Source organism: Silurus meridionalis, chromosome 5 (assembly GCF_014805685.1).
Source record: "Silurus meridionalis isolate SWU-2019-XX chromosome 5, ASM1480568v1, whole genome shotgun sequence".
NCBI lineage: Eukaryota > Metazoa > Chordata > Actinopteri > Siluriformes > Siluridae > Silurus > Silurus meridionalis.
The window spans coordinates 15,818,580-15,830,608 of record NC_060888.1 but is presented as its reverse complement, the minus strand read 5'-3'; the positions used below and the strand labels follow the sequence as shown (position 1 = coordinate 15,830,608).

General features: G+C 37.8%; 2 protein-coding genes across 5 annotated transcripts; both read right to left on the bottom strand.

Moving 5' to 3' along the window:
* Window positions 1–1,532: 1,532 nt before the first annotated feature.
* On the bottom strand, window positions 1,533–6,249 carry il2rgb (interleukin 2 receptor, gamma b). 3 transcript variants are annotated; one of them, XM_046849537.1, is made up of 8 exons: window positions 5,967–6,099; window positions 4,788–4,917; window positions 4,507–4,683; window positions 3,232–3,374; window positions 2,542–2,695; window positions 2,343–2,451; window positions 2,172–2,247; window positions 1,533–2,080 (listed from the first exon to the last, which is right to left on the bottom strand). In XM_046849537.1, the coding sequence occupies exons 2-8, from the start codon at window positions 4,846–4,848 to the stop codon at window positions 1,943–1,945; spliced, it is 858 nt and encodes a 285-aa protein (XP_046705493.1). In that variant the 5' UTR covers window positions 4,849–4,917; window positions 5,967–6,099; the 3' UTR covers window positions 1,533–1,942. The 3 variants fall into 3 exon arrangements, with proteins under 3 accessions (XP_046705493.1, XP_046705494.1, XP_046705492.1); XM_046849536.1 differs by lacking the exon at window positions 5,967–6,099 and adding an exon at window positions 6,132–6,249 and having other exon boundaries at window positions 1,534–2,080; XM_046849538.1 differs by lacking the exon at window positions 5,967–6,099 and having other exon boundaries at window positions 4,788–5,935.
* Window positions 6,250–6,255: 6 nt separating this feature from the next.
* Window positions 6,256–10,943, bottom strand: zgc:92907 (uncharacterized protein LOC436733 homolog). 2 transcript variants are annotated; one of them, XM_046849543.1, is made up of 5 exons: window positions 10,899–10,943; window positions 10,625–10,731; window positions 10,252–10,414; window positions 8,037–8,175; window positions 6,256–6,605 (listed from the first exon to the last, which is right to left on the bottom strand). In XM_046849543.1, the coding sequence occupies exons 2-5, from the start codon at window positions 10,703–10,705 to the stop codon at window positions 6,494–6,496; spliced, it is 495 nt and encodes a 164-aa protein (XP_046705499.1). In that variant the 5' UTR covers window positions 10,706–10,731; window positions 10,899–10,943; the 3' UTR covers window positions 6,256–6,493. The 2 variants fall into 2 exon arrangements, with proteins under 2 accessions (XP_046705499.1, XP_046705498.1); XM_046849542.1 differs by lacking the exon at window positions 10,899–10,943 and having other exon boundaries at window positions 10,625–10,859.
* Between the last annotated feature and the right edge of the window lie 1,086 nt (window positions 10,944–12,029).

Here is a 12,029-nt window from a genome sequence, read left to right as displayed (position 1 = left end):
ACAAAACTGATCATGTTAGGTCATCAGGCAAAGATTTACAAATTATAGAATGTCTCATTATTAATATTACATTATTCATCTTCTTAATTACTTACATATATAACTTAACCTTAAAGGATGATTAAAATAATTTAAAAAAATGATCTTTTAAAAAGGTCTATGCTATGAATCAAAACATGCTTTAATTTTAAATAACAGCATGGTTACCATAGCAACAGTATACCCTTTAGCGCACTAAGTAGAGCTCAGGGTTTTACAAAAAAAAAAAAACCACTCATAATCTGGTAAATTATTTCATACCACCAAGGCTCTGTTTATAACCATAAAGACATCTGAGACTGGTCTGCTTCATCATGTGACTGATGTTGGCCAGGAGTGAAGGCTGGTAGGACATTCTTCACTCTTGGCTTAAGATTCAGTCAGTTGTAAATCTCTTCTTCTGGTGTCGCTGAGTAATCTCACAGCTGCGTTTCGCAATAAGTTACGGATGCCCAAATACAGCACGAATACATTTTCTTCAAGTCATGAAAAGGAAGAACTGCCTTGATTTCAGAATTGCTTCAAGTTGCTTAAACAAACCATATCAAAATCACTGACTATTCGTTCATTTACCAATATATATTCCTCAATCAGAGGGGAATATTAGCAGATTTGGAGGCCCAAATGATAAAAAAAAAACAAAAAAAAAAACAAAAAAAAAAAGAACTGGAAGACAGCTGCCATCCTACAGCCGAATCCTGGGGCACATACCTTAAGAAACACCCCCCCCAAACACACACACACACACACACACACACACACACACACACACACACGCGCAAAGCCCTTAAGATAGACCTCCTCTGCCCTGTACTGGCAAACCACAGTATCTGCACAAACACTGAAATGCAGCTCACCTGCTACTCACTTTTTTATGTCTGAATAAAAATACTTTTTTTCTGCTAAAAAAAAGTCATTTTATATTCTGATTAAAACGAATATTGAAGTTTCCAGTAGTTGTTTCTGTTTCCAATGATACCACATTCCAGAGGTCTGCAAATTCCTGCCGAAAATCACAATCGGTTCCTTGTTGCCTATGTTCATAAACTGTTATAAAGGAGTACTACAAAAGTCTTATACACATTACTTTGTAATGTCAAGTGTATCATTAGAAATAATCTCCTTGGCCAGTTTAGAAGGCTAGCCTCAGATCACTATTCAGTGCCCTAAATGTGGCATTTATTCTGATTACTTGAGCAAACCGTGTGAGAATTTCTGACAGTTTTTGATTAAGTTAAGCTCAGGGTACAGACCTATTATGTCTATATGGAAAAACCTGAGTAACACCTCAGCAATGTCTTGACTAGGCTTGTTTTTGATACCAGAAATGAGAGTAGCACCTTCCACATTGAGATGATATCTACTCTACATAAAAGGTCAAATTTAAACAAATTTAAACTCCACTTCTTAATAAAGCCTGAACTGTTATCACAGAACAGTAGAGACACCCAAAACAAACATCAGTTATTTATTTAGAATAAAGTACATTTATTTATTTAGAATAAAGTACATCTGCTTTAAAAAATAAAAAAAAAAAGAAAAAAAAAAGCCTTTCAAATGACCCCTGCTACTTACTGGCGTAAACAATTTCCTATAGCAGGCCTTCGTTCAGTTTGGCTGAGGTGGTGTTTCACCATCAGAAACATGTGGAACAGAAAAGAAACTTCTAATCCAAGTAAGGCAGAATGAAGCACATGAGCACTGCCAACATTAACTTGGATAAGTAGCACGATCACAAAAATTTATAATGACTAGGTAAACTCATGTTCGGTATGAAAAAATCTGAATTAAGTTCATCCTGCTTCAGTCCCTGATTAAAAGAGCAGCCAAATGAAGTAAAGGTAAAATGTAAATCTCCCAGTTGGCTTGGATTCCATAGCAGCAATAAGAGAGTACGCCGGGTTTAAGAGACGGGCTGCTCCATAGGAACGTCCTTAGTTTTAGTCTCAAGAGTGAGACTTGGTTCACTTACAACACACGGAGACTCTGTGTAATCTGGATCAAAAGCATCCTTCAGCTCTCTGGAGATATAAACCCAGCTCTGAAGAGAAGGATATGGGAAATGGTGTGAGGGAAAAGTTTCGGGTTAAACCATTGCAAGTAACAATAAAGTAGATAAAATGTGTAGATACCTCAACATTGCCATTATATTTCTTGAATAAATCCTGGAGGCTCTTGGTTGGGTCAGGTGCCACAGAAACTCTAATACTTTAAGTAAAAAGTAAGATGCAATTAAACAAACAAAAAAAAACAAACAAACAGGCAAAACACTAAATATGTGTAAATCTGAGTGTCTGCTTTACCGTTCGCTATAGATCAGCAGTAATACAAGGATGATGAAGGTTATGACTGCCACTACACTTCCCAATATATGCCAAAAAGACTGAGGCTGTCCCACACTCACATCTCCTTCTAGAAATAAATACAGATGAGACAACAAGATTACTGGTGAACATTTTTTTTTTCCTTGGCGTTGTACTGAACATCTCCACAAACTGGTACCATTGTTGATCCATTGTACTGAATCACTCCAGTCGCTCCAGAAATTAGAAGGTCCACACATATCCGAGATGCCGCTTCTTACTTTGAATGTATAAACGACTCCACTGGAGACAGGAGACACGCAGAATGAAGTCGAGCTCTTTGGAGTGGAGAACTGTATGGGTCAAAAGGAGAGATGCTAAATAAATTCCAAATGAATGCAGGGGGAAATGTGCACATCGTGAAAGGAGCGTAGAAAATAGTAAACTGATATACACACACACACACACACTTGCACGCTCTCTCACACACACACCTAGACAGACAGATGTATATTTAGACATACAGACACAGACTTACTTTCTTTTTCTTTCTCTCACACACACAAACACACAAACTGACAGACAAGCGCACACACACACTCAGACATGCATTAGAACATAACATTCTAAGCAGTTCAGGTTTGAACTCAGGATCATGAAGCTTTGAGAAGGCAACACTACTCGCTCCATATATTGTCCTATATTGTCCATATATTGTCCAATATTATATATCCATCCATTTTAATTATACATTGTAGCTCTTCACTGTATTATTACCCTGTATATTTATACCCTACTTCACAGGAATGCACAGGTCATTGATTTCCTGAAAACGAGGAAACCTGTACTCGTTTACAGTAATATTTCTGCATTAAGCCAGGCTGCTTACCTTCCACAGGCCAGAGTCTTTCTGATAGCCTACTGTATAGTTCACACAATCAGGCTTGATTTTGCTTCTGATCCAGCACACACAGACCTCTCCTTCTCGACTACTTGAGTTCACAGAGATGTTAGAGGGAGGGTGGAGCTTCACTAAACACACAAACAGCACACACTTAATCAGCAGTCCATCAGAGCTAAAGGGGTAATATTGTAAATTGCTTGAAAGTTGCATCTGACATATGAATTAAAATCCAAAAATTTGGATTACGTTCAATAATAAATCCATGAATTATTATTAATAACTCAATAATAAATATTTATTTGCTTTTTCTATGAGAAACACACACGATAGGGACAAACGTATTGGGAAGCCTGACACTTTCCAACCGTGTGTAATTCTTCCCCAAACTGTTAACACAAAGTTGTTACCCAACTGTACATGATATCTTTGCTTGTGGTAGCATTACATTTTTCCTTTACTTGAACTAGGAAACTCAAACCTGTTCCAGCATTACAATGCCTCTGGAAAGAAGTGAAGATATGATTTACATCAGTCAGAGTGGAAGATCTTATGTCAGGGGTGACAAACCTTTTTGAAACCGAGAGCTACTTCTTAAGTACCGATTAATGTGAAGGGCTACCAGTTTGATACACACAGTTTTCAGTTTGATCTGAAATAACATATTTGCTCACTTTACCTTTTACTATATGTTAAATATTAATAATTAATGATATTCCTCTGATTCATCTTATAATTTCTCACAATAATTATCAACAATGATTCAACAAAGTAGGAAACCGCTATTTTTAGAAAAGGCCCGTGGGCTACTCATGTGGTCCTTGCGGGCTACCTGGTCACGTTGGTGACCCCTGTCTTATGTGGACTGCGATAGTGCTCTGACCTCAACACTACTGAACACCTTGAACACTTTGGGACGAATTGAAATGCTGACCGTAACCACAGGCCTGACTTTACTAACACCCTTGTGGCTGAATGAATCTCACACAAATCACCACTCCAACATCTAGTGAAATTTAGTGGAGGTTATTATAACAGTAAATGGGGGACTTAATGTGAGATGGGATGTAAAATAAAAGCACATATGAATCTTATATTCCTCCAGAATTACTTCAAAATAGTTTTCTAGTTTTTTTTAGCATGCTCATTTTATTTGTTGAAATAAACAATATAGGTTTGACAAATCACTTAAAATTCAAATAATACAAATCGGCAAGAACAGAGTTGCACATCAGATAAAGTCCCTCTGACATTCTCTCTTACCTATCTTTGTCATTTCTGGGTACTTTTTACAGATGGACTGATTTCCTCCATCGGAGAGCTTTGCATCGAAAGAATGAAACCGATGTAACGAGTCCTTAAGAGGAATCCGGCAGCCTACGTTGTGATTTTGCTCTCGGAGATACTCCTGACACTCTTGAACTCGGATCACGCCAAAATCTAATGAGCAAGAAATGCATTATTGTCTATGCCAGCAATAAATAACAAAAAGAGACCAACCATGGTGGAGATGCTGCGATGGAAACTGTGGTACGCAAACTCACAAACTGCTAAAGGTGTAGTTTGTCTGCTGCATCTGTGGTTTAGTCCAGTTACACTCGACATACTCGAGATTGATGATCAAACAGCTGATGCTGACATTGGAATCCACGCTGTTACAGCTCACATCTGCACCTGGAATACAAGATATGATCTCCAGAACACAATAGAACACGTATGGAAATTTTGGTTGAGTCTTTTACCCAAAGGAAACAGAAGTCAGAATGCTGGTATCGTGCTGTTAACGGATCTGATACTGAAGAGCCAAATTCATCCAACTAGAAATAAGAAATGGGTATCTGTCGGTATTTATTAGTGCTAATGCTCCACTGGTCTCTACAGTCACACCCGAATGAGAATACAATCCAATAGGAATAAAACAATACAGCACGCATTAACAGGGAGTGTGATGCTGCCCAAACCTTAGCAACAAAACATTGGTTTTTCCTCAATAACAGCATAAAGTGTGTTATTTCTTGTAACCTGACAATGGTTTCACCTCAATTATTAATTAAAGAACAAACCCAGCTATTAGGGTTGCACAAGCCAGGATCAATTGGGAGGGTTGCGTTAGGAAGGGCATCCAGCATAATACGTGCCAAATCAATGAATTAAAGAACATGTTATAATTGCATGCTGGGAAATATCTGTAAGAAAAAAAAAAAAAAAAGACAGCTCTTGAACCCCCACCTACACTGTATCAGCTACAAAAACTCTTACTCACCGGTTTCTTTTTCCATAAACTAATAAAAAATGTTGTCTCTCATGTAACCATAAAACCTTCCGCTCGAGGCTTTTCCATGTCGGAAAGACTATAGCTTACATATGTTACATCGGACAAACAAATACATGTAGTTGCTATATAAATATACACAACTGTTAAAAAAGAAAAATGTAATAATAGTTCATTAATCAGCACAAATCGTAATGTCAAGTGACACATGGGGAATCCCCTCCAAACTTTCCAGACTATATTTTCACTGAGGGTGAACTCAAAACCAATGACAATAATATATATCTTTTTTTAATTTGTTTACATTTCTTTTTTTATATTGTAAAACTGTACTACATTTACAATTAACTGGTTCATTTTAAACATCTGGTAACCGCTCTTATATGTTGTTACCGAACTTATAAAATCATTAAAACCATAATTGTTTAATTAAAGAGTATTTTTGACTTACTAGACCAGCATCCTTGAAAAAAGAATACAATCATGGGCACTAATAAACAAATCATAATAACGTGCTCATAAAAAATAAAAATAAAAATAAAAAAGAGAGAGAGAGAGAGAGAGAGAGAGAGAGAGAGAGAGAGAGAGAGAGAGTTGTGTAACAGACTCTGCTCACCCAAGAGAGGATGTAGGTTATGACATGCTTCTGCATTTTAACCTCCCTCCCACGTGTTAGGTGACTGCGTCACACTTACGTCAGTCAGTTCAAGGAAAAGACGTTTGAGTGGGATGGTCTTAACAGAAAAATACTTTATTAATCATTTTTTAAAAGAAATATTCATAACATATATAGTTATATATATATAGTTGCTACAGAAATCAATTTGTGCATAGTAAAGATACGAAAGGATCAATACAATATTCCTTTTTGATTAGTTTGTCACAGTCTTTGGTCTGATAAAATCAGTGTCAGTCTGCTATTTTACTAAAAATGGTTTGCTGTGCAGTTCATCTCCCTACTGATTTATCCAGCACTTCTCAAACAAATCCAACTGCTTTGTCCAAAAACTGGGCAAAGTTTTCAGGCTGGCCACTCTGGAATGGTAGCAGTGTGGACAGGTTCATGTCACGCAGAGTCTCCGCAAGAGTGCTAAAATGGGGAAGAAAGAAAGAAAGAAAGAAAGAAAAAAAAAAAAACAGAGTGAGGTTCTGAAACCTGAGGCCTATATAATATGCAAAATGTATACTTTATATTCCATTAAAACCTGCTGATTAGTGTGTGATTTCCTAACATATCACATGCACACATACAAATAAGCTTTTGGCACTAAGAATCAGATAAATAGGCCAAAAAAAAGGGTAATCTGGAAATTATAAAGATGACACAATAAGCTAATTAAAATAATAATAACAATAAATTCTATAGCACAGAGAACAGCTACAGGCTTCAGTCAGCAAAGTATACCTAATAAAAAAATTACTAAAGAATGTACAAGGAGCATGCATGACATAATTGGATAAAGGAGCATATAAACCGTTAAGGCTTAACATTCTGACCACCAGCCTAATATTGTGGTGGTCCCACTTTTGCTACCAAAGGTGTGCTGTGGTATCTGGCACAAAGATGTTAGCAGCAGATCTTGGATCTGGACTTGTTTGTCAGGCACATCCCACAGATGCTTGATTGGATTGAGATCTGGAGAATGTGGAGGCCAAGTCAACACTTCAAACTCATTATTGTGCTCCTCAAACCATTTCTGAACCCTTTTTGTTTTGTGGCAGGGTGCATTATCCTGCTGAAAGAGGCCACAGGCCATTAAATGGTGTATATAGTCTGCAACAATTCTTAGGTAGGTGGGACATGTCAAAGCAACATCCACATGGACGGCCAGACCCAAGGTTTCCCAGCAGAACGTTGCACAAAGCATCACAATGCCCCCTCCTTCTTCCCATAGTGCATCCTGTGCCATGTGTTTCCTAGTTAAGTGATGCACACGCACCTGGCCATCCACGTGATGTAAAAGTAAACATGATTCATCAGACCAGGCCACCTTCTTGCATCGCTCCGTGGTCCTGTTCTGATGCTCACATGCACACTGTCGGTGCTTTCAGCAGTGAACCGGTCTCAGCATGCGCACCCTGAATGGTCTGTGGCTACCCAACCCCAATGCACTGTGTATTCTAACATCTGTCTATCAGAACCAGCATTAACCTCTTCAGCAGTTTAAGATACAGGAGCTTGTCTGCTGGATCGGACCACACGGGCCAGCTTTCGCTCCCATGAACCTGTAACCGGTTCACCACTGTTCCTTCCTTGGACCACTTTTGAAAGATACTGACCACTGCAGACCGGGAACATCCCACAAGAGTTTTGAAGATGCTCTGGCCCAGGCATCTAGCCATCACAATTCGGCCCTTGTCAAACTCGCTTTTCTTGCTTCTAACACATCAACTTTAAGGACAAAATATTCACTTGCTGTCTAATATATTCCACATAATGTTATAATGTTAAGCCTGATGTCATAATGTTAAGCCTGATCGGTATATGTGAATAGATGTAAGAGAACCACATGACCCAAACCTGCATGTACAGTAGAGGAGATGACCATCAGCCTGCAGTTGCTTGGCTAGCTCCAGCTGATGGTTGTCCATTAATTTATCGTTAACAACGACAAGAAGAGGCTTTCCAGCTCCTAAAACCTCCAGACAACTCCCAGCACCTAGAAAGGCATAATAACCTCAGTTTTAAACAAACCAGAAGAACACCGTGTAACAGATTCTAAAATGCTTACAAAAAAAAAAAAAACGATCAAGCCACACCAAATTGCCAATTTCATTTTTTTTATGAACCCAAGCCCCAATCAGGATCCTTAACTCTGGACAACACTGGTATCTAAGCTGCAATTGTTTTTTTGTTTTTTTGGACTTACACTTGTTCACCTTTTTATACCCTCACCCCTAAATCACTGCATGCCACGCTTCTCCAGGTGGAGGTGCCACCTGAAATCGGTCAGTAGATTTCTAAATGAATTATAAACAGGAGGCAGTATGTGTGGATCAGAAAATATTTCATCGGACTCTAACGGATCACTATTGGTCTGTATTGGTGCACCTCAAGGGTGAGTACTCTTTCCACTACTATATTCTTTATATACTGTATTCCTTTCTACCACTAGGTCAAACTAATCAGGTTTGCTGCGGATATCTCTGGGTCTCAAAAAAAACCAAAAAAAACCAAAAAAAACAAAACAATGACGTGTCAGAGTGCTGCATAAATGGGCCACAATTTGCAGCATAAGCACAAAATCCTGTAGCTGATCCCTCACATATTGAGATTTGTCAACAGAGGCTGACGATCACACCTACCTCTGTCTATCTACAGCACCACTGTAAGCACTTTCAAACCTTTCACATTTCAGGGCAGATCATCACATGCCTAGGGCGTAAGGAAATGTTCTCTTTGAAAGGCTGAGGAAAGTCAATATATCTCAAAATGATGGTTCAGAGATACAGAGACATTCTAGAGAATTCTTACATTTTACAGAGACATTCAAAAGAATTCTTACATCCTCTATCTCTGTGGTTCCCCTCCTCCTCTTTTCACTCTGTGAAACTATTACAAAAAAGTAATCTGTTGTGCTCAGAAGAATGTTGTACACCTACTCACGTTCATTAACGACTTGTTTACCACTAGAGGACATGAGCCATAAAACTGATCCAAGACCCCACCCACCCAGGCAACCCCCTGTTTCAGCGGTTCCACCAGGCAGGCGCTTCTCAATTCTACACACCAAGAGAGCTTGTCACCACAACTTCCTTTCATGTGTTATCAATCTCAAAACCTAGACCGTGTTGATTTTTTTTTTTTTCCTATTGTGTTTGCACAATATAGTGAGCAACTCACTATAATCTTTTTTCTAGGTTACTGTTACATGCTGAACTGCTATATTTATTATATAAGTTTAAAATAGCAATGGGAAACTTGAAAATACATGCTTTATACCATATATATATATATATACACACACATACATACATACATACATACACACACACACACTCGCAAATCTGCACAATCTTTAGAATGTACATTCTTTAATAGAAACCATTTAATTTCATTTAATTTACATCAAACATCAGGGTAAGAAACGAGATGCTCTCCACAATTTTAACCATGGCCTGGCTTTTGGTGCCAGATGAGCTTGTTTCAGCATTTCATAAACTCCTGATGTCTGAAGGTTGAAATATATCTGGACTGGTTCCTCTCAAGGTTTCATCCTCATACAATCTCAAGCAATTTTCTATTGCCACAGTCTCTACTTGCTCATTAGGGATTAATTTATAAGGGGTAAAATTTATTATTTAAGATTATACAATCTCCTTATCTCTGTAAAGCTGTTTGGGACAATGGCCATTGTTAAGAGTGCTAGACAAACAAAATAGAATGGAATTGAATATAATCAGTACTCGTGCTCTTGCCGCCCCCATGCGGCAGGGGTAATGGCTGCCTCTCATTGAACTTTTGTTTTTTTATTATTGAAAGGCGATGACACGCAAATAGGAGTCTACAAACAGTATATTGGTGAGATTCTCACAGTCAGTGTGAATGGTATTGCGCAATTCGACGTGAGGCAAAGCTCTCTGCATTTCATGAATTAATAATTCCACATTTTATTATATTTACTTTCTTGGAATAGAACATGTCCCTCACCTGCACATCTCTGTTTTCTAAAGTGAATTTTACATTCTTATTAAAAAAAATTGGTTTATGGATTTGACCAGGTTTATCTTCTTACCAGCATGACTAATGACCAGATGCGCGTTCTGAATGTTTTCAGCGATGGATTTTTTAAATCGGAAAGTCTGCAGTCTCAGTCCAGGGCAGCTGTGTGCATCAGGAACATAGGAACCCTGGCCAACCTGGAGCACCACGTCCGTGTATCCTCGCTGTATTAAAGCCTGGGGTTGGAAATGAAGAAAAAATAGACAATAACGTGAAAATTGCATCATTTTAGCTCGACCATGTTGCTTTACTTACTGGATTTTTAAATCACGTGTCCAGTAGATAAAGCTGTTTCTGTATCCAGCTCACATTTATTAGTCATAATAGCATTGCTTTTCATTTACTACCTGGTAGATGCTAATATACGTTTAACAAAAACTACCTACCTTTACAACTTCTTCGGAACTCAGGCTGGTTATCAAGTCGTCGAACGAAGTTGTTCCAACTGTCACAAAAACTGTTTTCATTGTGTCAGTGCTGGGATTATTTACAGCTGCAGGAACATAAGAAACCATCAGACTCAGCAAACATGGCGGAGCCTCTGCACACAGTCCTCTTCACAATAATAGTTTTTCTATTTTTGCGCAAATTTACGGTTTGCTGTCTATTAATTAACATGATAAATCGTTTAGTTTTAATAATTTAAGTAAAATTACTTACGCCCTCTATAAAAAATAAACCAGCTAATGAACTGAAGGATTGGTGTTGGCAATTATCCTACAGACTGATACAACACTGCCATCTAATGGAGTGGAGAATAATAACTGGATCTTTTTTTTTTAGATAAGAAAATCTAAAAAAAATGTACATCAACATTTTAGGCACACATTACTTTAATTATTTAAAGAATAAACAGGGTAATCTAGTTTTTTGGAAGTGACAATACAAAAAACCATTTCAAAACAACTTTTTAGTTTTTTTGTATTGTATAGGTTATAGAAAATCTACACACCCCTACTTGATTTTAGCTAGATAAATAGATGAAGTAAAAACAACAACAAAAAAACAATGATACACTTTTCCACATTGGTGGTTAGGTTGAAATCTGAAAACTGTACATTAAGTTGCATTAACGAGGTTAAAACTTTCCAAAATAATATTTTCAGTTTTTTGTGAGACACCTCTCCATTTCTTGTGATAAAGCAATCACTCTCCTAGCAAAAATGATCGAAGTCTATAAGAGAAAGCTCAAATGTCCTAGGCACAGCTTTCTTCTAGTCATCCCACATGTTTTCAATAGGATCTAGAGCTAGGCCTTTTCAAAACATCCATCTTCAGTATTTTGTTCACTTCATTTGAGATAATTGAACACATTGTGGAAAACTTCAGGTGGGCTTGTATGTTCTTCACCGAACTCTATATAGCAGACAGGAAGAATATGAGATGCAGTGCAATGTGTGAGCAGTACTTGGCAGACATTCCTGCCGCTCCTTCAATGCTGCTCTGAATCTTTTTGTAGCCTCGTTGATAAGGTTATTGTCCTTTTGTTGACTTCGGAAGGACATTCTGCTCTTTGTAATGTCATTTTGCTGCTACATTTTCTCCACTAGTGTTTGCTTGAAAAGTTTTCAATGGTACAGGTAATGTTTTGGAAATTGATGAAACTACTTAAACAATGAGACTGTGCCTGAATCAAAACACTATTAGGGAAGCTGTTAAATTACTGGGTAAAGAAAGTTATACCCTCTGTTCTAGCCTTTATTCAAGGCACCAATAAATAAACTGCATCTTTTGATCAAAGTAGATGTGGCAGATCTTAAAGATCAACAGTTTGTACTATGGCATGATACA